This window comes from Colossoma macropomum, unplaced genomic scaffold (genome assembly GCF_904425465.1).
Source record: "Colossoma macropomum unplaced genomic scaffold, Colossoma_macropomum, whole genome shotgun sequence".
NCBI lineage: Eukaryota > Metazoa > Chordata > Actinopteri > Characiformes > Serrasalmidae > Colossoma > Colossoma macropomum.
Window position 1 is genome coordinate 22119081 of NW_023494785.1, and position 22641 is coordinate 22141721.

At 40.2% G+C, this 22641-nt stretch overlaps 1 protein-coding gene across 1 annotated transcript in view; it reads right to left on the minus strand.

Moving 5' to 3' along the window:
• The window catches only part of arid1aa (AT rich interactive domain 1Aa (SWI-like)), a 29393-nt gene extending 11066 nt beyond the window's left edge, over positions 1–18327 (minus strand). The window contains 8 exon segments of the mRNA XM_036587343.1: positions 475–799; positions 4765–4935; positions 5029–5121; positions 5295–5535; positions 6787–6900; positions 8094–8690; positions 9083–9277; positions 17419–18327. Of these exon segments, the coding sequence (XP_036443236.1) occupies positions 475–799; positions 4765–4935; positions 5029–5121; positions 5295–5535; positions 6787–6900; positions 8094–8690; positions 9083–9277; positions 17419–18327 (2645 nt within the window).
• Between the last annotated feature and the right edge of the window lie 4314 nt (positions 18328–22641).

Genomic DNA, 22641 nt, shown 5'->3' on the forward strand with positions numbered 1-22641 from the left:
AGAATTACATGGCTCATGTAGCACCTGTTGAACAGCTAGTTGAAGACTTGACCTCTGAAGAAAGATACCTGTCTGTTTCTTCCTAACAGCAGTGAGAAGAGTGCCTAGGGTGTCCATCCCTATACACTGCAGAGCTGTCTGTCCCTTAGCTGTCTATCTCGGAGCTGACCTGCTGATTTGGTCTAACTTTAGACCACTGCAACAAAGCCTTTAATACACAACACAATTTGAGAATTTGAGAATTCTCACATTCTGTGATGTCTTTTAGAATAACCCTATAAGACACCATTTTGTAGCTGCTAAACTATACTGGCTATTTGGATAATGGTACTGGTGTGTAGTAATGTAGTTATGCAGGCTTACAAAGTGGGTGTACAGTTGCTCACAAGCCTGCAGATCACCCTCAGTTTAAGTGCTGCTGTTGCTTAGACTTGATCAGTCCTCTGAATGATGACAGAACTTTGATAGACATACCTGTTGTGTATCGAGTTTGTGGCTCCATGCTGCATGGCTGCTGCTTCCTGTGGTTTCCTGTTGAGGCCTGGTGGTGGGCACATCCCAGAACCCACCTGTGGTGGCATGTTGCCCATATTGGGCCCCATGTTAGGAGCCATGTTAGGCCCCATATTAGGGCCATATGGACGGGCACCCATCTGTCCATGAGGCATTCTACCAGGAGGCATGCCAGTAAAAGGTGGTCCTCCTCCTTGGCCAGGCATGGGATTCATAGATCCACCCATGCCAGGGCCTGGGTAATTGGCATTGGGCATGCCAGTGTAGCCTGGTTGCCTGGGGTAACCTACAGAGACAGGAGGACGGAATATCTTAATATGTGATATGAAAATTGTCATAGTAGGTTTGGGTTGATATGAGTAGGTTTGCTTCACCCACCTACTAAAAGTAAGCTATACAGAGTCAGCTGAAGCTAACACTAACATTGCTGAAAGCAGAGAGCGCTACATACAAGATTAACCACTCACAAGTAGCCGTAAAAGTTGCACAAGAAGTAGGCATGGTCATTATTTGTTAATGAAATAGAGGATTGCCAGTGAAATCATCTCAGAGTCTGAAAAATTTACAAAATAGACAGCAATGCAACTTATTCATTGCGCCAGTTTAGACAGATAGCTAGTTAAACCTGTGTTTGTGGATTAAATCATGACATAGCAGTGGATTTGGTTAGAATAGTGAAACAAAACAAATTATCAAACTCAAGAGGAAAAAATAGTCTAGTCTCCTCTGAAAATAAGTGAGGACATTTAGACAGCATAATGGGGAACACCACCCACCTATATAAGGAAAAACAAAGCAGGAACACCACTGCCATCATGACAAACGTCTGAACAATGACCAAAAAAGTTACTTAAAGTGTTGAGCGCAACTCTTTCCTGCCTATTTATTTGGTGACAATCACCATATAAATTTTTGTGCCTAAAGTGGCCAGAGCTGCTTCCTAGTTGTTGATACTGAGTCACTCAAAAGACAGACAAGCTCTAATAAACAAACATTCACTGCTGCCATCTAATGGTGATACAGCGCCACGTCAGAAGTAAAAAATATTTTTCTGAGGACCCACAACATGTATCTCTAAACGTGTAGTAGCTTGATAGATACGTTTTATATTAAATCAACTACGTCTACTAATGAACAAAAAATAAGGCTGGTAAAATTTGGGCATCCAGCAGGCACTGTGGCAGGTGGACCAAAAGGTTAATTTAAGGTACCATATAAATCAAAATCAAAAGTAGTTTTGAGCAAGTCTCAGTTCACAAATTATACTTCCCTTAACTGGAGAGGCAGCACCCAACCATACACACTCTAGCTAGCAATGAAATGCTATTTAGTTTCAAGGCAGTAACAATATCTATCCATCAACTCTGTCAGTGGAACAAGAATCACTGGTTATAATTGTATTACAAATCCTTATTTCTTAATATTAATAACAATATATATTATATCAAATATTATGCATTTCATTATGCATCATGCCTCTCTCAAGGCCCAGTGGAGTCTCAGAGTCCCCTGAGTGTACTAGCAGGCTGGAGTGCTGCTGTAGCACACAGTCACAGTGGCAGCTCAACTGACGTGGGCTGTGCTACGTCAGCTGCCTCTTTTCACCCAGGCTAAAAATAGCTGCACTGTGATCCACTGGGCTCTCAGAGAGCAAGGCAGAGACAGAGAGACAGAGAGAGAGACAGAGAGAGAGAGAGACAGACAGACACAGACAGACACAGACAGACAGACAGACAGACAGACAGACAGAGAGAGAGAGAGAGAGAGAGAGAGAGAGAGAGAGAGAGAGAGAGAGAGAGAGAGAGAGCAGTCCAAAAAATAAGTTCCCCATGCTGAACTTGATAGACCTGCACAGACCTGCTTCAACCCCATCTTCATGACTACATGCCAAAAGAAATCTAACAATCAGAATTAGCTGTTATTATTCAGATCTCTTAACTAAGACAATGTAGCAGCTGTCTATATATGTTAGCACACCAGTATGAGACAACAGACAAAAAAGTGGGCTCAAACACACTGCATTGAGTTTTACACTTCTGTTGAAACTACGAGATAAACCTTTCAACTGTCAGTATGCTAACAGGGTTTGAAGCAATATATGCCTACGACTGCGCAGCATTAACAAAATATACTGCAACTAGAATAGTGCATTTCCTGAAGAAAATAAACAAAAGAAAAAAAAAAAAACACAACATCATCACATAAATGAGTGTGGGTTACTATAGTTGTGAATTAGAGCTTGGGGACCTGCCCTGAGTGAGTACATATAGATTGGTAGCTTTCTGGCAATGGACCTGACAGAGCTTGTGTGGAGGCAAAAATAAACAGGAGTCTATGGGAGGAATGAGGGATGAAAAAACGACACATAGAGGACTGCTGGTCAGCACTGCTGCGGATTAGAGCTTGGAGACCTGCCCTGAGGGAGCACATGCAATTTAGTGGCTGTTGGGCTAAGAAATAGAGTTTGTGTGAGGGTGAAAATGAATGGGACTCTAAGGGAGAAATGAGGGATTCAAAAAAAATAAAAAAGACTAACAGATGATTGTGGGTCAGAACAAGATTGAATTCATGCTTGGGGGCCTGCCCTGAGATAGCATAGGCAAAATAAGAGTATTTCAGTCAAGCAGAAGTACAGTAGATGGGTGTGCCATTTTTGCACCCATTCATTCCTATAGGATGCAAATTCACAATTTAACAAAGATTATACGAAAACTGTACATCAAAAAGCACACCATTCCAGATCAGAGTGAACATTCCAGAGTTGTAACAGAGTTAATATCTCGAAAACTGCAGAACAAGTACAGCAGACTTTTGTCTGGCAGAAAAAATAAGAAAAAGATATCATTAATAATGCTAGAATACTGCATTTCTAAAAGAAAATGCAGAGTGATTGCACAGCTAAAGCTTGTTGCTAGGCAGTTGCTATAGCATTAGGGGTTTGAACTGAGTGGTTGTTAGGGGGCTGCCAAGTGGTTGCTAGTTGTTTTGAAAAATCATTTAGTCTATGGGAGGAATGAGGAATGAAAAAACATCACATAGAGGAGTGTGGGTCAGTATGGACCTGCCCTGAGTGAGTGCAGTGAGTCAAAGAAATAGAGTTTGTGTGGGATCAAAAATGAATGGGATTCTATGGGGGAGATGGGGAGATTAAAAAAAAACAAAAAAAAACAAAAAAAAAACACGATGTATGCAAGATCAACATTGAATTTGTGCTCGGAGGCCTGCCCCGAGATAGTATATGCGAAAGTGTCGTTTGCTCGAGCTGAAGTACAGCAGATTGTTGTGCAATTTTCACCCCATTCATTCCTGTGGGAAAAACATTCAGAATTCAATGCACCGTACAAAAAACGTACGTCGGATCAAATAGTTGTATACAAGCACACCGTTCCCGATCATACTGAACATTTCAGAGTTGCATCAGTGTTGATATCTTGAAAACTGCGGGACAAGTTAGTAAAATCTGGCAGAAGTTGATGATAAATCGGACAACAACAGTGTTGCACATTGGTTTATTGGTTTGCAATGCATGACTAATTATACTGCTACGTCCTGTGATTCTGACAACAAAGCACATCATTTACTGTACAATTTCTGTGAGTGCTTTTTGCATGTTGTGGCCTTCAATGATATCTTACCACAGGGGTCAATACTCTTATGGTGTGAAAAAGTAAAAACAGCTTTTTTTTCTCCCTCCATTTTGCTATTTATCAAATTCCTCTCCTCTGTAATTGTGGCCAGTTGACTTGTGCCAAATCTTGACTGAGTCCCCTCTCAGCCACTCAGTCCAAACCTCAGTAGCTGAGGAAACAAGCTACTGAGGAACACATAATGCCCGACACGTGCCATTCTGACCATCTGGAGGATGGGGTTGCTTTTATTTTAATTTTGGATTAACCTATGTGGATGACCAAACCCTTAGCTCAGAGGCAACATTACTAACGGGTAGTACTATGGATGCTATGGAGTTTGACCAAAGTAGCAACAATAAGGAAGGCAGTACTTATCAATTTCGCAAACATCAATGCCATTGAACAGGCAAGGTGAAGACTAGCACATATCCCCTCCGACACACGAGACACCAATCTTTTTTTTTCTCTTTAAAACTGCCACTAACGTAACATCACTGGACAACACGCTTGAAAAACTATACTATCTACCAATTCTGCTACATCAGCTAACAGACACCCGGCAATCTGAACTCAAACCTTGACACAAGCTTCCTCACTATGGCTTCAGTTTTCAACTGCTCACCTTGTGGGCCATATTGGCCACCCTGAGGCCCATAGCTGCCCATTGAGTTATTCTGCTGATAAGGCCCCATGCCACCATGCATCTGACCTCCAGAAGACTGACGAGGAGACAGAGCAGAGCCAGACTGAGGAGAGCCGTAAGGTGCCATTTGAGGGTTCCTTTGCATGAATCCTGTTTAAAGGAGGGAGAAAAGATTGTAAAAAAAAAAAAAAAGCCAGGTGAATGGAATAATGACATTAATACTTTGTCTAGAGTTAGCTTTACCTCTCTCCTGGCCCATACCACTAGGCTGATTCATAGCAGGGTGCATGATGCCATCAGACTGACCACTCGGGGGGCGAGGAGGCATCTGATTTCCTATTAGTAAAGAATAAATAAAAAAATAAATAAATAACTATACGCATGTAACACTGTTAGAGAGCAACAAAAACGTATCTGAAACAGGGTAAAGCTCATTCAAAGCAAAATTAACCAACTCATACTGATGGAAGTTATTAGCTGTTATGACCAACATTCTTGTATGGCGTTACCTGGCATGGCAACTGGAGAAAGGGGTCCAGAGCGGGACGCCGTGGCACTAGCAGGTGAGCTGACAGGGGACGGGGATGGACCACGGATGCCTGGTAGGTGAGGGGAGGTGTGGGGGGAAAACGGGGACTGTGCTGGATTGCTCTGTTCCCCTTGACTGCTGGACACCCCAGATGTGCTGACACCAGGACTGAGGGCTCCCTCTGTACCTGTTGGTAGGTCATCAATAGACCCCGACAGGTCCTACAGAAAGAGAGGGTCATATTGTATTCACACAAGAAGAAAATGCTTCAGCAAGTAGAGTACCTATTATACAGGGCCTTCTACAAAGCACAGAAATTGTAGCTAGTTTGAAGTTAAACATGGTCTCCCTTGTTGCCAAATTTAAATAAATAAATAAATACATACATACATACATACATACATACATACTGTAAGACTATTTCATCAAGTTCAACATTTTCCTTTAGGACCTGTGACACTGTTAATTCAACTGAGCTTAATAATACCAAATCATCCAGCTGAAAATGAAAGAAAACTTTCTGCCTGTTGGTGGATCACTAGACAATGACTTTTGCTCTTCAAAATCTGAAAGACTACTGAGAATGTTTCGACAGTGTTTTGCCCTGCAAAACTTCCAACGCTGGCCGCAAACAGCAAATTCATACTGCAGAATTGAAATCCATGTATTCACTGCATGTTAAACATGAACAAAAAGTAGAGAGGAGGTTGAGAAAAAAAGAGAGAAAAAAAAAAAAAATTCAGAGGTTAAATGCCAAAAAACCCATGCTACAGTTTTATAAACAAACAAAAAACATCTGATAAGACATTAAACTGGAATGCCAATGTTAATCCATAAAACAAGATAAAGCATTTTAATGAACATTACAAAAGGTGAATCACTCATCTTTACTTTTACCATCACAACCTCCAGTACATTTTCCAAAAAATTAAATCTGTCACTGTTTCTGCTGAGCCACACACACCAACCCCAACCAACCCACTGGCCTTATTTATCTCATCTGGAGAGGGAAAAAAGGAAAAATCCACAAAGCGTTCCGGGGGTTGCCATGGTTACAGCGGTTAACTGCACATATGCTGAGTCAGCGCAGGCAAGTCTCTCCATCTGTCTAAGACTCAGAGGTCAAAGCATCCACTTTCTTGCTCTAGCCTTAAAGTTTCAAAACAACAAGCAAAGAATCCATCACAGGTCTCCTGTCTCCCCAGATCTAGCCCCTTCACAGCCTTACAATCTACTAGCAAACAAAAAAGAAAATCCTCAGAATAGAAATTTCTTAGGAATACCCTTGGCTGACACTGCAGTTAATGATGAGGTTCTTTAATGGAATCTCACCCTCTAACCAACTAGACAGAAAAAGAATCACCTCAGAGGTGCAAATTCACAATTCGCAATGCATTCCTTAATTACACTACAAGTTCAGAATGTGTGAGGCCCACAGTATCGACATGAGGTGAACAACGGAGAACACTTACGGGTAGACTGGAGGGCCTGCCCTGCATGTCCTCAGAGCCACTTTTGGAGGAGGCCACAGGCTGACTGGAAGGAGGAGCACTGGACTGGGAGCTGAAAGACTCCTGGGAAATTTCCTGTGGTACACACAAGAGCAACCTGAGTCTAAAGATAACTGTAAAAGGTGAAGTACAGAGCTCAGTGAACTTCATATATTATGGCTAGCCTTTGATGAAAATGTCGACTCTTAAGCTGGGCCTACACAACATGATTATTAGCCCAATTTGCCTGTTCCAACAAATTTTCACAATCCGAAGCAATTTTCCAGGTTGGGAGCTCAGCTAGAAGCAATTGACAAATGATCTGGTGGTGTGAGAAGTGAAATTCTTTAGCCTTCAAATACAGTTCCAAAGTGATCTGAGGCCTTCTGAGATTTTGAAATATGTTTTACTACTGAAAATATGTATCCTGTAGTGTGAGATGGCCAGTGATGTAACTGAATGGATGATTCAGGCAACAGCAAATCAAAGAGTTAGAGGAAAGAAAAAAAAATTGAGAGACATACATGGATGCTGCAAGTGCAGCTGACAGCAGAGATATAGGAGTTGCTTTTGGAACACAGGAAGAGAGTCACTCTTAACAAATTCAACTCAGTTGCCAGTTTGCAGAAAGTACTTCTTTGTCTCTCACTATATCTGCATTTCTCGAGCCCATATTCATGCCCAGTTCGCGTTTTCGCTATGCTTCTTGCATGTGCATAAAAACAGAACCGATCCAGTTTAGCTTTGTATCATGTGATAACAGGGAGATCTGCGCTTTTTTGTGTCTTGCTAGTTCAATGTTTAGGATTATTATATTACATTAGGACAGATTTCAAAGTTGGCAAAGCAATATTTATTGTGACATGCTCCGACTGGATTGCAATTACTTTTGCAATGGTGTAATAGTACATGTGTTTATCGGAAACCATCATGGTACAGAAATTGCAGTTCAGTGGATGCAGTCATAGTGAGAATACATTAGCCTACATAATAATGCAGAAATAATGCAGAACCAAATTTAAGAAGCGCAAGTTTCACCTGGAAACCTTAAGCTGTAGGCTGTTAGCAAGTTAGCAACATGCAATGCTAAGCTTAGTTCAAGCTGACTGGTGTCTGACTGAATAAGTAACACTATGACGAGTGCAAATGACACATAGGAGCTGGAAGCCTAGCTTTATACATTTGGGGGGTTTTGTCTCCCTCCCTTTTACCAAACATAGACCAAACCGTGATGTTCAATCTGTGTACTGTTACAGCCCCATTTTATGGTATATAAACATCCAAGTTACCTGTGGAGGAGGAAACCGCTGATAAGAAGACTGCTGCTGTTGCTGCGAAGCATTCTGGGGGTACGATGTGGGCTGTCCCTGTGGCATCTGGCCATGTACTGTGGGCTGCTGGGTGGCAGATGTGGGGGCTTGTGTTGGCTGCTGTGAGGGGGTCTGTTGGGGACCCTGACCTGGAGGATAACTGGGCTGGGCCTGTGACACTGGTGGAGCCTGGGAACCACCCTGTTGCTGGGGCTGGGGCTGGGATGGGGGCACCTGTTGCTGTGGGTAGGGTGACTGACTGGACTGTGGAGCAGTAGGCTGAGAGTATGGAGGCTGAGACTGGGATGGGCCCTGTGGGGGTCCTGACATAGGCCCCTGGGGCTGCTGGGGCATGTGAGGCTGTTGATAGGGAGGGCCACCCTGTGCATGAGGGGCAGATGGCTGTGAAGGGTGGGGCTGCTGGGAGTACGGCGCCTGGTTGCCCGGCTGGCCCGGTGCAGGCTGAGGGTATGGCGACTGCTGCTGACCAGAGTGAGGGCCCTGGCCCTGTTGACCATAATAAGGCTGCTGCCCTTGCCCATAACTGCCTGGTCCCTGCTGTCCATATGACGTCATCTGTACAAACATGTCGCACCACAGTCATTACAAAGCTGACTTTGAGGACTTACAAAAATGTCTATGGCTGAAATTCTGTTATTACATATAAAATGGCCTTATTTGAAATTCAAATGCAACTTGTATTAGTAGCACACACCCCTACATTAAAACTAAATTAGACTATTAATTGTACAGACGAGCCCTATTTGTTTTGAAAGGTTGGTACTGTTCCTGTCTACTTAATAAGGATAAGATGGCCTCAATGGCAAAAAACTGAAATCCATATTATTCCATATTATCACACTTATTCAGGTGGAAAATATAAACCAAAAAGCATGTAAGACATTTTATTTTATACACAATATTGTATAATGTTGTCCAGTTTAACAAGGGCAGTCAGTAACACTGACCTGTTGGCCATACTGCATGCGCCCTTGCATGCCCAAAGGATATCTCTGAGGACCAGGAGGCCCATAGCCCTGGCCTGGATATGCAGGTCCCTGCTGGGGCCCTGGAGGCCCTTGGTGAGGCTGCTGGGAGTAAGGGCTGCCTGCTCCATATGGCTGACCTCTCATTTTGCCAATCTGATCCATAGAGCCTGGAGTCTGTGAAACCAGAGACAAGTTTATGATCTGGGCATGAATTCAACACAAACTTATGTCTACACATGCTTACAAACACAATCAACAAGGAGGTGATATTAAATGGCTGTTTGCTGTATGACACACTAATAGGATCCGATTTTGTGACAAACATTTCTTAACTTACATACTACTATTTTTCAACTGCTTTTTTCACTAACTAAGCTTTTAAATGAACTATTTTTAATTGTAGCACTTAAGATGACCATTTATAAGTAGACTCTACTAGCCCACAGAAAAAAATACACAGCTAATATCATAACATTATACAACGTGATTGAGTATTTCAGGCTAAATTTGAACTGGTTTGAAATCTTTCCTGCTCCATATCTAATCCAGCATTTTCTGCTGCTAGCAGTATGACACCTGGTAGCACCAATCTGATATTTCTAATACTCACCATCAATGATTCTTATATAGCTTCATATTCTTAGAGCATGACCACAATTCGCATCAGTTAACATTTAAATTTTATGTGACCTGTTAGAGTGCACTTAATTATGTTCAAATTGTGATGCATCCCTTTAAGACACAGACAATAGCCATGCCAATGCACCAATGCAGACATGTGGCAAAAGAATCACTGCTAAATAACACTGAAGACAAGACAACAATTCAAACCATCAATTAAACACTGTCATTCAATAAAACCCAGTCTTAGCACCATCTTTTCAGGTGCAACAGTTTTGAGCTTAGTGCAGAGCTATTTTTCTTTCTTTAGGCTCCTGTGCACTGAAGCTTAGGACACAGAAGACAACAGTTTACTAAGCTACCTACCTTCAGCAAATGTAGTTATTAACAGCCTACAACAACTGCCAAACGAAGAAACTGTAGTTCATTCCAGGCTTATGAGGTCTAGACAAGTTGTAAACCTCAGCTGCCTATTCTGTGACTATCTATTGACATAATACTAATACTTATTAGTACTTTATCGCTATTCTAATACTGATAAAACATACTATATGTTTTAATAGACACTTCCACATGTTGATAAGCAAAGCCGTCTTACAAACTTATCGAGTAAGAAAAAAAAAAGCATAAAATGTGATCACAGTAAGAAGGCAGAGAAGAGGGGGAGGAGGTGTGCAGCAGAAACACTGTTTCCCACGGTTATTAACCTGCATGTTACCTTTTTCTGCCTTAGTTAAGGAAGTGAAGAGTGCTATATATAACTCATTTCAAATGGAAGGCAGTCTGCCGAATATTTAACACATCCCAGCTGTACTTCTGTCTGAGACTGAGCCAAGTTGGCTTTTCCTTTTTTTTTTAATAAAAGGAGGCATTCTTGGCACTGAATAAATGACAGAAGCCATAGCAGTATAAACAGAGAAGCCCAGAATCTTGTGAGCAATGTGACTTGAGGTTGATGGTGTGCACATTTTTCAGGACAGGGATCGTTTTTGGGAGGTGTGTCCCTCAAAAGGACAACATACACTGACTACTCACAAAATGCTCAGAAGCATTTTATAAATGGAGGGCTGGATATTGGCAACTTCACGATACAACATATACACTATGATCAAAAGTTTGTAGACCTAAATCAATGTTTCTTCTGAAAACAAGGATTTTTACAGAAGCTGCTGCAACAGCCTCTAATCTTCTGGGAAGGCTTTGCACTAGATGTTCATCGTTGTCATGAAGATTTGCCTCACGAGCATAAATGAGATCAGGTAAAGTTGTATGATTAGTTCTGGATCAAAAAATGCCTCTCCAAAATCATCCCAAAGGTATTCAATGGTGCTTGATCAACTCCAGAGAACTCCTAATAAAAACAAGTTTTACTGATGTATTTTTAAACAGAATTTGAAGCAAACAAGAATAATGCATATGAAAATAATGCTGGACTTTTTAAGGACTGTATTACAAGTGTGGTTCACAAATTTTCAACACATGCCACAGATCACACACACTGCAGCAGCATCATCATCATCATCTGTGTAGCATTTAGCAGCGCTACAATACAAAGCAACGCTATAAACGAGTAACCAAAATGCTAACAGCACTAAATAATAACGTGTGTGTGCGCGCATGTGCATATATAATTGTTTTATATTCTATATATATATATATATATATATATATATATATATATATATATAGAGAGAGAGAGAGAGAGAGAGAGAGAGAGAGAAAGAGACACACACACACCTAAATATTACCACTTTTGGAAAAATAAGGCTGAATATTGTCTTTATTCTTTTTTTTTTTTTACAGCTTTGTATTTTTAGAATTAGTCATTTTATGCATTTTTCTGAAATAGAAATGATTTTATTTTATTGCATATTTATTGCGTATTAATTATAACTTTCCACGCACACACACACCTCTAACAAGTTCACTTTAAACTGTATCCTCTCCTGAACATATGACATGCAAAAGGGGCCAGAGTGAAATGTCACCTCCAGCGCAGCCTCTCTTTATCATCATCAAATTAACAAACAACACCAATAATAATAATAATAATAATAATAATAATAATAACAATAACAACAACAACAACAATAATACAATAATAACAACAACAACAATAATAACAACAACAACAACAACAACAACAACAACAACAACACCACCAAGAAAGGGCAAAACCTTAGCTATTGGAGTTGTTTGCTTCTGCTGGATGTTATGAATACTGCACTCAGACTTGAATGACAAGCAAAACTGAAATTGCAATGTAAATAAAAGTAGGCATTAAATTAACCGTATGAAAAAAAAATCAATAGCAATATTACAGAATTTTCTAGGAATTTCTCTAAGAACCCCAAAGTAAATTCAGACAATTACCAGTTTACAACAGGACACTACTCAAGCATCAAATTAATTTAAAGCCAACACTGCAGGAATATTTCAGAAATAATATAGATTATTATGCAAGTGCTATATACATTACTACTGAAATTTCAGTGTCAAACTATTATAGATCTTCTCTGTGATGGTAAAGATACAGCCATCACTATATATGCATATTGCCACAAACATATTCACAGTATACTGCCATAATGACATTCTGAACAGCCCTAGTTGAGTCATAAAAATGGAGGTTTTGTCCTATTTCAAGCACGGCAAATCCAAAACAGCTAACACTCACATAACACAAACACTAAAAGGTAGCTGAAAAATAACATACATAAAACACAACATCCAGACTGAAACACAAAGCTACAAAATGACTGAAGAACCGATATTCCACTAACAAACCTTCTTTATGAAAAGAGCAAAAACTATTAAAGCAATGGATGACCAAAACCAAAATTCATACAAATGTAGTCAGTCAAGACACATCTGATGTTCAAAGTTTGCACCTTCAGTTGCGACCATCATTGTACAAACTGCATACCGAAATCACACACTTGCCTCATCTGTAAGATTGTTAAGTAATCTTAAATACCATATGCAAGTATTTAATAAGTATATAAACTGCACAGTTTAGAAAAAGGTATGCCAAGTGAGAATCTCTTGTAGCAAATGAGAATCTCTTTCCCCCCCATGAAACAGACTCAAGTAGGAGGCGCAACATACACAGTAAGTTAGACACAATTTTGATAACAAACATAACTCCGATTTGACTTGCATATTCAAATAACATCTATTTTCTGAAACTGTTTAACAATAGCCAAACCATGTTTTGAGGCAAGGGTGCAAGAATTTAGTCATTTTAGGTAAAGGGAAAAATATGTAAACATCACCGCTTTAGTGCAGCATATATTTGAAGGTGTGCAACCCATCCTCCCTAAATTTATTTTCATACTTTTGACATCTGTGCCATTTCACAACCAGAAAAAGATGAACAGTCATCCCAAAAAAAAAATGTCATTTCAAACCAACTCAAAGTCCAACACACTTTGTTATCACAAACTGCAGAACAGTACTACTACTACTACTAATACTAACAATGATGACAACGACAACAACAACATTCTTATAAGGGGCTCCACAGACATCCAAATCTTTTTATCGATTCAAGCTGTTTTGATGTAATTGCAGACCTGACAGAAGGCCTCCTTTGGTAAACAAACTCTAGTTTTAAGTGGCTGAGCCGGAGCGGCTCTTGACATTTTCCAGTGTCCAAATGGAAAAATAAAATAAATAAAAGCAGCACATGGCTAATCTGCATAAGATAAAGCAAAGGCTCCCTTGGCAGGAGTCTCTGCTGGACTGGCTCTTTGATTGGCTGTGGGGGATGGGGTGGATACTGGAGCTCCAACAGATGAACTGAGGGCAGGGAGGACACCATACAGCACAGCAGCAACAGCTCTGATCAACAAAACCCACATATCACAGCTTCAAAACAAAACCAACTACGCTTATGCTAAGTTTATCAATACTCATTGGTATCTGCGTCAGCTATGTTTGGTGTTGAAACAATAAAAAAAACAATTTAATAGTACATGACTGTCAATGTATATGAAGTGTGGATAGAGAAAATGGCATAATTGAACAACACGAGAAATAAAGTATAGAAGCCTTGTATATAACTGGCAAATGCAGACGAACAGATTGCAAGCTAAGAATGAAATGCACAAGGCACACTGATAAGAGACAAGACTGTCTTCAAAGATGACAAAAAGCTAACAATAACCAATAAACAAGTGAATTATTTTCACAAAATTACAACAGGATCATGAAGATATCATGAAAAGAGTGCCAGTCTCTGTGAAAACTGTCAGAGAACGCTCTAGTGGACGTTAAGTCTCTGTTAACGCTGCATTGATCCTTTTTCCTGTACATATTATCTTATAGTTTTGTGTAGTGATGTTTCAGTCTGCTCTGGTTACAAATGCTCAGAACCCATACATACTAAAACTGGAATTTTAAACAGTAGAAAAACAAACAAGATCAAGAAAATAGAGCGACATCAACATCAAACATACATAGCAGTGCCAAATATGCAAATTACAACATACCTACCAAAAAAACAAAGCTTTTTAAATGACTTTTACTGATCAAACTGAAGTAAATGGCACCAACATACCTCGTACCTTGAATGTGAAATTAAACCATCTGTCTAAGGGCAGGTGATATAAAAATAAAGATTCTTGAAGATGTTTTCCCACAATATGCACCACAACGTTTAGTTTTCCTGAGGTTTGATAAATTTAAACAGACAAGAAAACACCAGCAGGGCTACATTAAAAATAAATAAATAAATAAATACCATGAAGAACTACGAATACAATGAATCGTATTGAACTTTTCACAAACTGTGTTGCAGTTTCCATCAAACAGGGCTAATCATGTTCTTTCTAGTAAAGCATGCAGTTGCTCAGAAATGCATTTTGTGATTTATCACAATGATTATAGCCACATCATCCACACCTACATTTGTCCGACATTTTCAGACTGATTTAGATTTAAATGTGAAAGTTGAATAAAACCTTTCTAAATTATAGTAAACAGAAATGAGGTAGCGTACTTGTGACTTTGGTGTAACTACGTAAAACCTTCAGATGAAACCTCACATACACCCTACACTTCACAGTGATAATGTATATGATACATATAATGCTGCAGAACATTAGAAATGTGATCATTTGTACAGGTACTGTTATAGCTTTCATTTTATTAAAACACTGAAAATGAAATGAAATCGACTAGCTTAAGTGTATGACAAGCCCACCAGCTAGCAACGAACAAACAAAGAATTTGTAAATTACCTTAATATAACAACTGAAAATCAAAAAAATAAATAAAAAAATAAACCCTCAAAAGATTCATTTTACTCACAAACATCTAAGTGTGGTTATCACTAATGTGACTTAAGAAACTAGCGAAAAACTGAGAAGTTATATAAAATGCAGTATTATACCTAATGATATAGTTAAAAGGCAATACTGAGTTTGTATGCCATTAACGATGAGTGTGCAGTATATTGCTTAACCCCTCTAAACAAACAGACAAACAGATGAGGATTTTCACCATCATCTGGTTTCTGTACACAGCTTGTCTGTCAGCCATGGACAATTTTTGTTTTAAAACTAAGAATGACGATCTTACGAAATAACTACTAAGTCCTATTAGGGAAACTCTACATATATCAATTCGCATAAAACTTTTTTTGTAGTTGAAAATACACCAATAAAATTATTTTTCTATTACTCAATTTTTTTTCGGTACAGCATCACATTGAGACAATTAAAATCGATTGCATTAGCTCTTCAATTTCTAATGAAATGTCATCAATGAAAAGGCAATCAAAATTTAAGTAATTTCAATTACCGTGGCATAGCTATTACCTACCAAAAAAAACTTATTTAAAGAAATAAAATATATATTTTTCTAGTCCCCCAAACATGCAAACAACGTGTCCCACTGACTGCTATAGCCTTAACAGCATCACCAATGAGCGAACTGTAAACCCAGAAACTGCACATATTTGTAGTTTTGTCTGTTGATTAGGCCCACAGAACACAAGCTTTGTTAATCGGCCTCTACAGTGGCACTGAAAGAGGCCATAATATGCCTAAGAGCACTAACAAATCACAGGAATTTACATTATATGCTATGCAAGTAAAACGTCAGATGTTCATCAAGACCACCATTCACTGGTATTCTAGCAAATTACACATTCATATGGTCTTACAACTGAACATAATTTGTGGTCATAATCACGCAGCTCTATCTTCAACTGTCACATAAAAGAATGCACAGATGTGTTTTACCATCCTGCACGTCATACTGCAACTGCAATATCATACAAGCCTGTTTTGTGTTTTATTTTCAAGTTTAAGAGTTTCCAATACTCGTAATTGCCTTTAGCCTATGTTTGGTATAAAGGGATCATTACCTTATAACACCACTTCACCTAAGAATCTGCAACATATTAGGACATTCAATTCCAAGCATTTCATCTTTCAAGAAAAAGTCTCTACATAAGACCTTAAATGCTTTAAATAAATAAGTAACAAAGATAATTTCAAAATGAAATTAGTCATTTTAGCAATAACAGGTCAAATAGTGCTCACAATCGTGTTTTCCTGCAATCATTACTGATTGCAAAGACAAGGTCAGAACTACAGATTAGTTCACCACACTCAGTACTGAACACAGTAAAGGTTGTTTCAAAATCAGAAAGGTTGTTTCAAAACATACTGAAAACCTATTAAATTTCATTTACTGCATGAAACATCACTTTTGGAGAAGCTGCATGTTCTTCTTTCACTGTGTGGACGCGAGCAATATTAACTCATCAGGAATTGTTTCTGCGTTACATCATAAGCAATTATAAATGGCCAAGAGCTGAGGATGAAGAGCCAATCAGATTTCGGCTAGCATGTCAACCCAAGACCAACTGTCTCCTGCCTTTGACAGGAGGATTTTACCTCCACAATTCAAATCCCACAGCAAAGCAATCTGCACTCACTCAAATCACTTGGCTTGCGTTTACAGGCAAACTAATACCGTCCGGCCAGGCCTACCTAGCCATGTTTGAAACGTCGCTTTTTCAAAGTAAATCACACAATTCTGCGCACATATCGACTTTTTTTTTTTTCAAGAAACCATATTAACATGCAAATTCACTACTGCGGTATGTTCCTACTGTTAGCTAGATACTGCCGTTGAAACAAGCAAGTCCTTCAAACACAGGCGTGAAACGTCCGCTAACCTGACCCAAAATAAACACCTTTATCCAAATCTGACCAACTGACACGTGGAATGAACGCTATCTGTCTGATAACCAACGCACATCAGTCTCCTCAAACTACACAGACTCCAAATTATACGCCGAAACGCCGTTCACATCGAGCTGCTAGCCAACCTTCAGCTAATTACGTTTAAGCCGCCTGCTGCTGGAAAAAGAAAGTGGCACAAAATATGCATTTTTCGCGCTTTTACACACATTGTGCGCTTACTTTAGTCCTTCAGTGGACCGCAGTGGTCGTTTTACACAATATAAGCAGGCAGCGAAGTCGCACACCGTCACTATTCCGCTAAAATAAACGCTGTTAAATGAAGTGGTGTATGAAAAACCAAGGAGGCAGCCATTTTAGAGTATCTCTAGGCTAGACAATAGCTAGCCTAGCGTGCTCAAGGTACACGTTTAGACAGAAACTAGGCAAAGGGAAACGAGTTTTTCTTTACAAAAATAAGTGTAAATGCCCATTTACCTGGTTTCTACCGAGGGGCTGCCCTGTGCTTCCCGGGCTCATGGGCGGCGGGTGATGGGTCCTTTGTTGCCAGCCCGGATGGCCCCCACCATACTGGCTGCTACTGCCGATCTCCGCTGGTCCCTTGTTAGCACCTTCCTGACTGTTGTAGTCACTCTGGGGGTAGTTGGGGTATCCCCTGGTCGAGCTCGGGGAGGTCAAGAGTTGGTTCAGAGTCGGGGTGGACGTGGGCTGTGGATTTCCCATAGAATACCGCTGACTGTTATAGGATGCAGCCATAGCCGCGGATCCTCCCGCTGGCTGTGGCTTGGCCGCCTGCCCCCCTGCCGCCTGAGCCGGAGGATTGCGCGGGGAGTTCACGGCGTAGCCCTGGCCCGGGTAGGGCGTCCGGCTCGGAAACGGGCCGTAGCTGTTGAAGTGGTGGTTGGGGAAGCCGTGGTCGTGCGAGTTCGCCTGATACGGGTCCATCATGTTGCTCGACAGCGCGCCTGGCCCCGCTGCAGCTGCCATGCCAGGGCTTTGTTGTCCGCCATGTTGATGAAAAGGGGCCCGTCCGTAGTGCTGGCTGTAACCGTAGGAAGGCGGCGGAAAAGCGGACGCGTGATGGTGTACCATCCCTGGGTGGTTGTTCCCGTCGGGTCCAGTGGTATCATTTTGAGAATTATTCACTCGAGAAGGGTTCCCGTTCCCGTTCTTCATCTCCGACTCCCCTCCTCCCCCAGCATTTCCAACATCGGCCCGGTCGTGCAGCTCCCCGCGGCCCGGAGATCCGCTCTCTAATCCCGGCTCCTTATTTTCCTGCTGCTTCTCCCCCGGTACCGACTCCTCCTTTGGGTCTCGATCCGGTTTTTTCAGCTCGGAAGGCGGGCTGGTGTTGAGAGAGGCAGCGCTGGCGACCTGAGCGGCCATGATAGCCCTCTCTCCCTCTCGGCGAGTCCAGTCACAATCAAACGCTCAACATTGAATGTAAATACAGCAGTTTTACAACAATTCACCCGCGTCCCGACTCATCCCCACCCCGCTCCTCCGGACCGAATCCGGGCTGCACCGCCAGCACGGCTTTGCTGAATAAGTGTAAGTAAAGTGAAGTCCCGGGAGTGAATTTAACCGACACAGAAACTGTGGGGGGTTTCTGTTACAGAACTAGACTACAGCGGAGGAACGGATCACACCAGCACGAGGCTCACACAGCCATTTTACCGAGATAGGCTGGAGCATGAGAAACCTGGCCTGGACTCTCTTCAGAGTGCGGAATGGACTCGGTTGGGGGTGGTTTTGGGAGGGAGGGGGGTGTCTTGACGTTGCATAACAAGAAGTAAAACAGTTTCTTGGCAAGACATAATTTAGCACAACAACTTGATATAAATTATTTTTTTGACATACAGCATGAATGGACTGGATTGGAAGTGTCGTGTATAGTATTTCTATTCTACCTCAAGCACTCCGTTCAGGTCTGTCGTCATCTGAATATTTCCTTGTTCTCTAATAAACTGCTGCGAATGAAAGGCACCCAATAGGACAAACGCAATAATGTCCACATTATGATATAACAAGAAAAAAATCATACGCAGTTACTCTGCATTATTAGAAAATATATATACCATGTATAAGACAAATGTGAGAGACACATGAAAACGGTCCTGATTTTTTTCTTTAAACATTCAAGTGCCAGAGGGGAAAACTGTAGAAAAACTAAAGTAAAGGAGATCTTTGCTTGAGAGAGGCAGAGGAAGAGGCAGAAGTAAGGAGGGCTGCTGGTGGGCTGGGCTAGTCAGCAAGCAGGAAGTGAAAATGGAAAAAAAAGAGAGAGAGAGAGAGGGAGGGAGGGAGAGGGTGAGAAGAAAATCAGATAAACCACGGCAAGCGGTTGAAAGGCAGAATACATTATCATCACAAAATAACCTCTATCTATTTATACTGTGGTTCAGCTTGGACTCTGAAAGAAACAGAGCCTGGATCTCACGGGAGAAAATATTTCTCTTTAGAAGAATAACATGGTCTCTTGTTCCTCTCATCTCTCCCCACCCCCTCTCATCTCTCCCCTCTCTCTCTGCCTGCCTCTCTAGCTGAAGCCTCGCTGCTTGCAAAAGAAGCACAGCTCTGGTGCTGAGTGTGGGGGATGGGCAGCACAGAGCAGCTTTAATGCAGTGCGGAGCTGCAAGTAGCCCGCTGCCGGCCTACTCTAGCCTTGGCCTGCGACAGAGGGAGATCCCTTCATATTTTTCTGGTACAGATGTTTTCAAGGCTACATTTTAAGGTTAAATTTTAGGGATTTCATTTGTCACATTCACATATATCTTTTTTCACAATTATCTACCATGAAATGTTGCATTTGAAGAAGACTTACTCTCACTTCAATCCGTAATAGGCAACATTTTCGACAGTATTTGCAACCCACTGATGTTAAACTTAAGTTATAGAAAATCTAAGTGGAAAAATAATAATTTTCTAGACAATATCTACACAATGAAAGAAAAAACTGCAGAAAATTGAGGAAACAGTGGGATTATAAATGTATGACTTGTGTACTTTCACTTATATGTGAACTGATTTAAATAAATATATATTTATGTTTCTCAGTGTTTTAATCATGTGAATTTTACCATGAACTTAGTTGTAATTTAACACAAAAATCCAAATAACCAATGTATATATTTTCAACATTCACAAGCTCATTTTCCCTCTAACACTTTGACACGTATGCTGTAGGACAAAAGGTGACTGTCTAATTCTTTACCCTAGAATGATCACAGTACTTTATTGTTGATGTTGTTGCTGAATGTAATAAGAACATATTGAAGTATTTATTTAGGTAACATCACAAGTATTCCCGCTTTCTTCTGTACTATGTTTCATAAAGAGTTGGAGTAAAATCTTGCATGCTTATATCTATCCAGTTAACAGAGGTACATGCAAAGTTGCTAAAATGCAATATAGGTGATGTTATTGTTTGTCACCATACGTATCAGAGTATGCAGTACAGCTTGTAAACCTCATACCAAAACAGCCATGACCTTAAATATGCCAATAAGCTACACTCAAGGCCGTAGGGAGGAGATTGTTTTGTGGAGCCTTCCATTCAATCAGTGGTTCATTCAATCGCTTGTTCTCAGACACACCCCCACATAGGAATCCACAAAGTAACCAGAGCAGACACAGGGAAGTTGGTCCTCAGCCAGCAGGTTGCTGGGCAGCCGTGACACACACAAACTCTTTCTCTGATGTGTGCTAAGGAAAGAAGTAGCACTCCAGAGGAGCCGGAGCTGGAAAGCATATCTGTGGGTGCGTTCTCACAACCTGTACCCCCCTCCCCCAAACATACACAACAAACCTTTAGGAAATGATAACACAGGAACACAGTAATATTGTAGGCCCAAATTATTATTATTATTAGTATTTTGTCAAAAATGCAACACTTCTTATTTGCAATATCATCAATGTGATACATTTTATGTGCAGATCAAATATTTCTTTAATTTCCCATGATATATCAAACCTTCTTACATTTCATCTATTGTCTTTTCCTATGTATTTCAAACTACTGTTTTCTGTGTATAGATGTGTTTGCTTGGTATGATATGAGAATAAAAGGCAATGATTGTTTTTTTCTTTTACACACATCTAGAAGAAGGCATGGATATAGGACTAGACTGCATGATGTGGAAATGTTTAAAAAATATATAATAGATTTATTGTGTAGAAATGAAATCATTTTAATCCCAAATAGAAATATCTGCAGTTAGATACGCTACCACAGTAAATAAATGAGAGAACCTTAAAAAGGGAGGGGAAATAGATTTTTCTATTTGTCAAACTAGAGCATTCATAAGCCCAGGAAGGCAGAAACAAATTTCACATTGCTAACTCCTTCTGCCTGTCTGGCTCCTGTTTTTGCCGTGAAGATCACACTAAAACATGAACTGGATTCTGGACTGAGACAATAGTCGCAGCTTTGCATCATGTCCTGTTTACATTTTACTGCCGAAGGTCTAAAAATCCCAGCACTTACAGGAAGACTCATCTGAAGAAAATTAAGAATTCATGATAAACATATCGTTACTGTCAGAACAAAACCTCATATCTCTAGAATAGTAAGATTATAGGGGAAAAAAGAATATGCTTGATTTTCAGTGTTAAGGTCATAAGATTTTATTCCAAGTCATTTGAAATAATTTCTTTTGGTCTGTTTGTCCTGAAATCATAACACAGTATAGAAAGCAGCTGACATATACAAATTATGTGAAAAAATGACCATCCAACAGCGACAATATAGGCCTACTGATCATCTGAATATTATCAAAATGGGATGCAACACCATATGTGAAGCATGTTGAATGTATAAAAAAGATGTAATAGTAAGTATGTGTACCTCATAGCAAACCAACATACAAGTGAAATTTCTCTTTGTTATTAAGACGGTTGATCTAACACTTCTAGCTCTCCTTCCTTCATTACTTAGAGATCCTGCTGAACATAGTAGCAATATAGCTAAGGAGGTCCACTGAATGTTACTACAGACTTCCAGCATTGTGGGATGTTATGGAGTTGTGGTGACCATAAATGGGATGACATGCTCTTATTGTGACTAGCACAATCTGCTTTGATAATGCTAGTTTCTAGACTGAACCATTTTGTTGCATTAGGACCCATCATGTATATTCTACACCTGATGTATATAATAATAATTTATATATTGTTGATATCTATGAAGTGTAAATTCATTAATACAGAAAATATTTGTTTCTAGAAAACACCAAAATAAGTGTGAGTGTAGTAATGCACATTTAATATATGGAGGACATGAAAGGAAGCATTTCTCAGATCAGCCTGCTAATGAGATTGTTTCAGTATGGCTGGGTTATAATCAAAGTTACATGATGAAAGAAGTACACAAAACCCACCATATGTACACAAGAAAAAGTAATGTCCAAGAAATATTTGGGCTGACCAAAGCTGACCAATAACAATTTTACTTATTTATCTAAAGTAAATGGTGTTATCATACTTTTGACTGTTCCTACTTGTGTAAATCAGTGATTCTTACAACAGAGTACTTACGTATTGTATGCCAGCACAGAGGCCTACATGGGCTCTGTTACACCTCACCACAGCTATAAATCAGCACAGATACCCAAAGCAATGAGAAAAATTATTCCATATATGTTACAGTTTTCTTTCCAGTCTCCTAGTGCATTTAGTCCTTACAAACTGCATTTCTGAAAG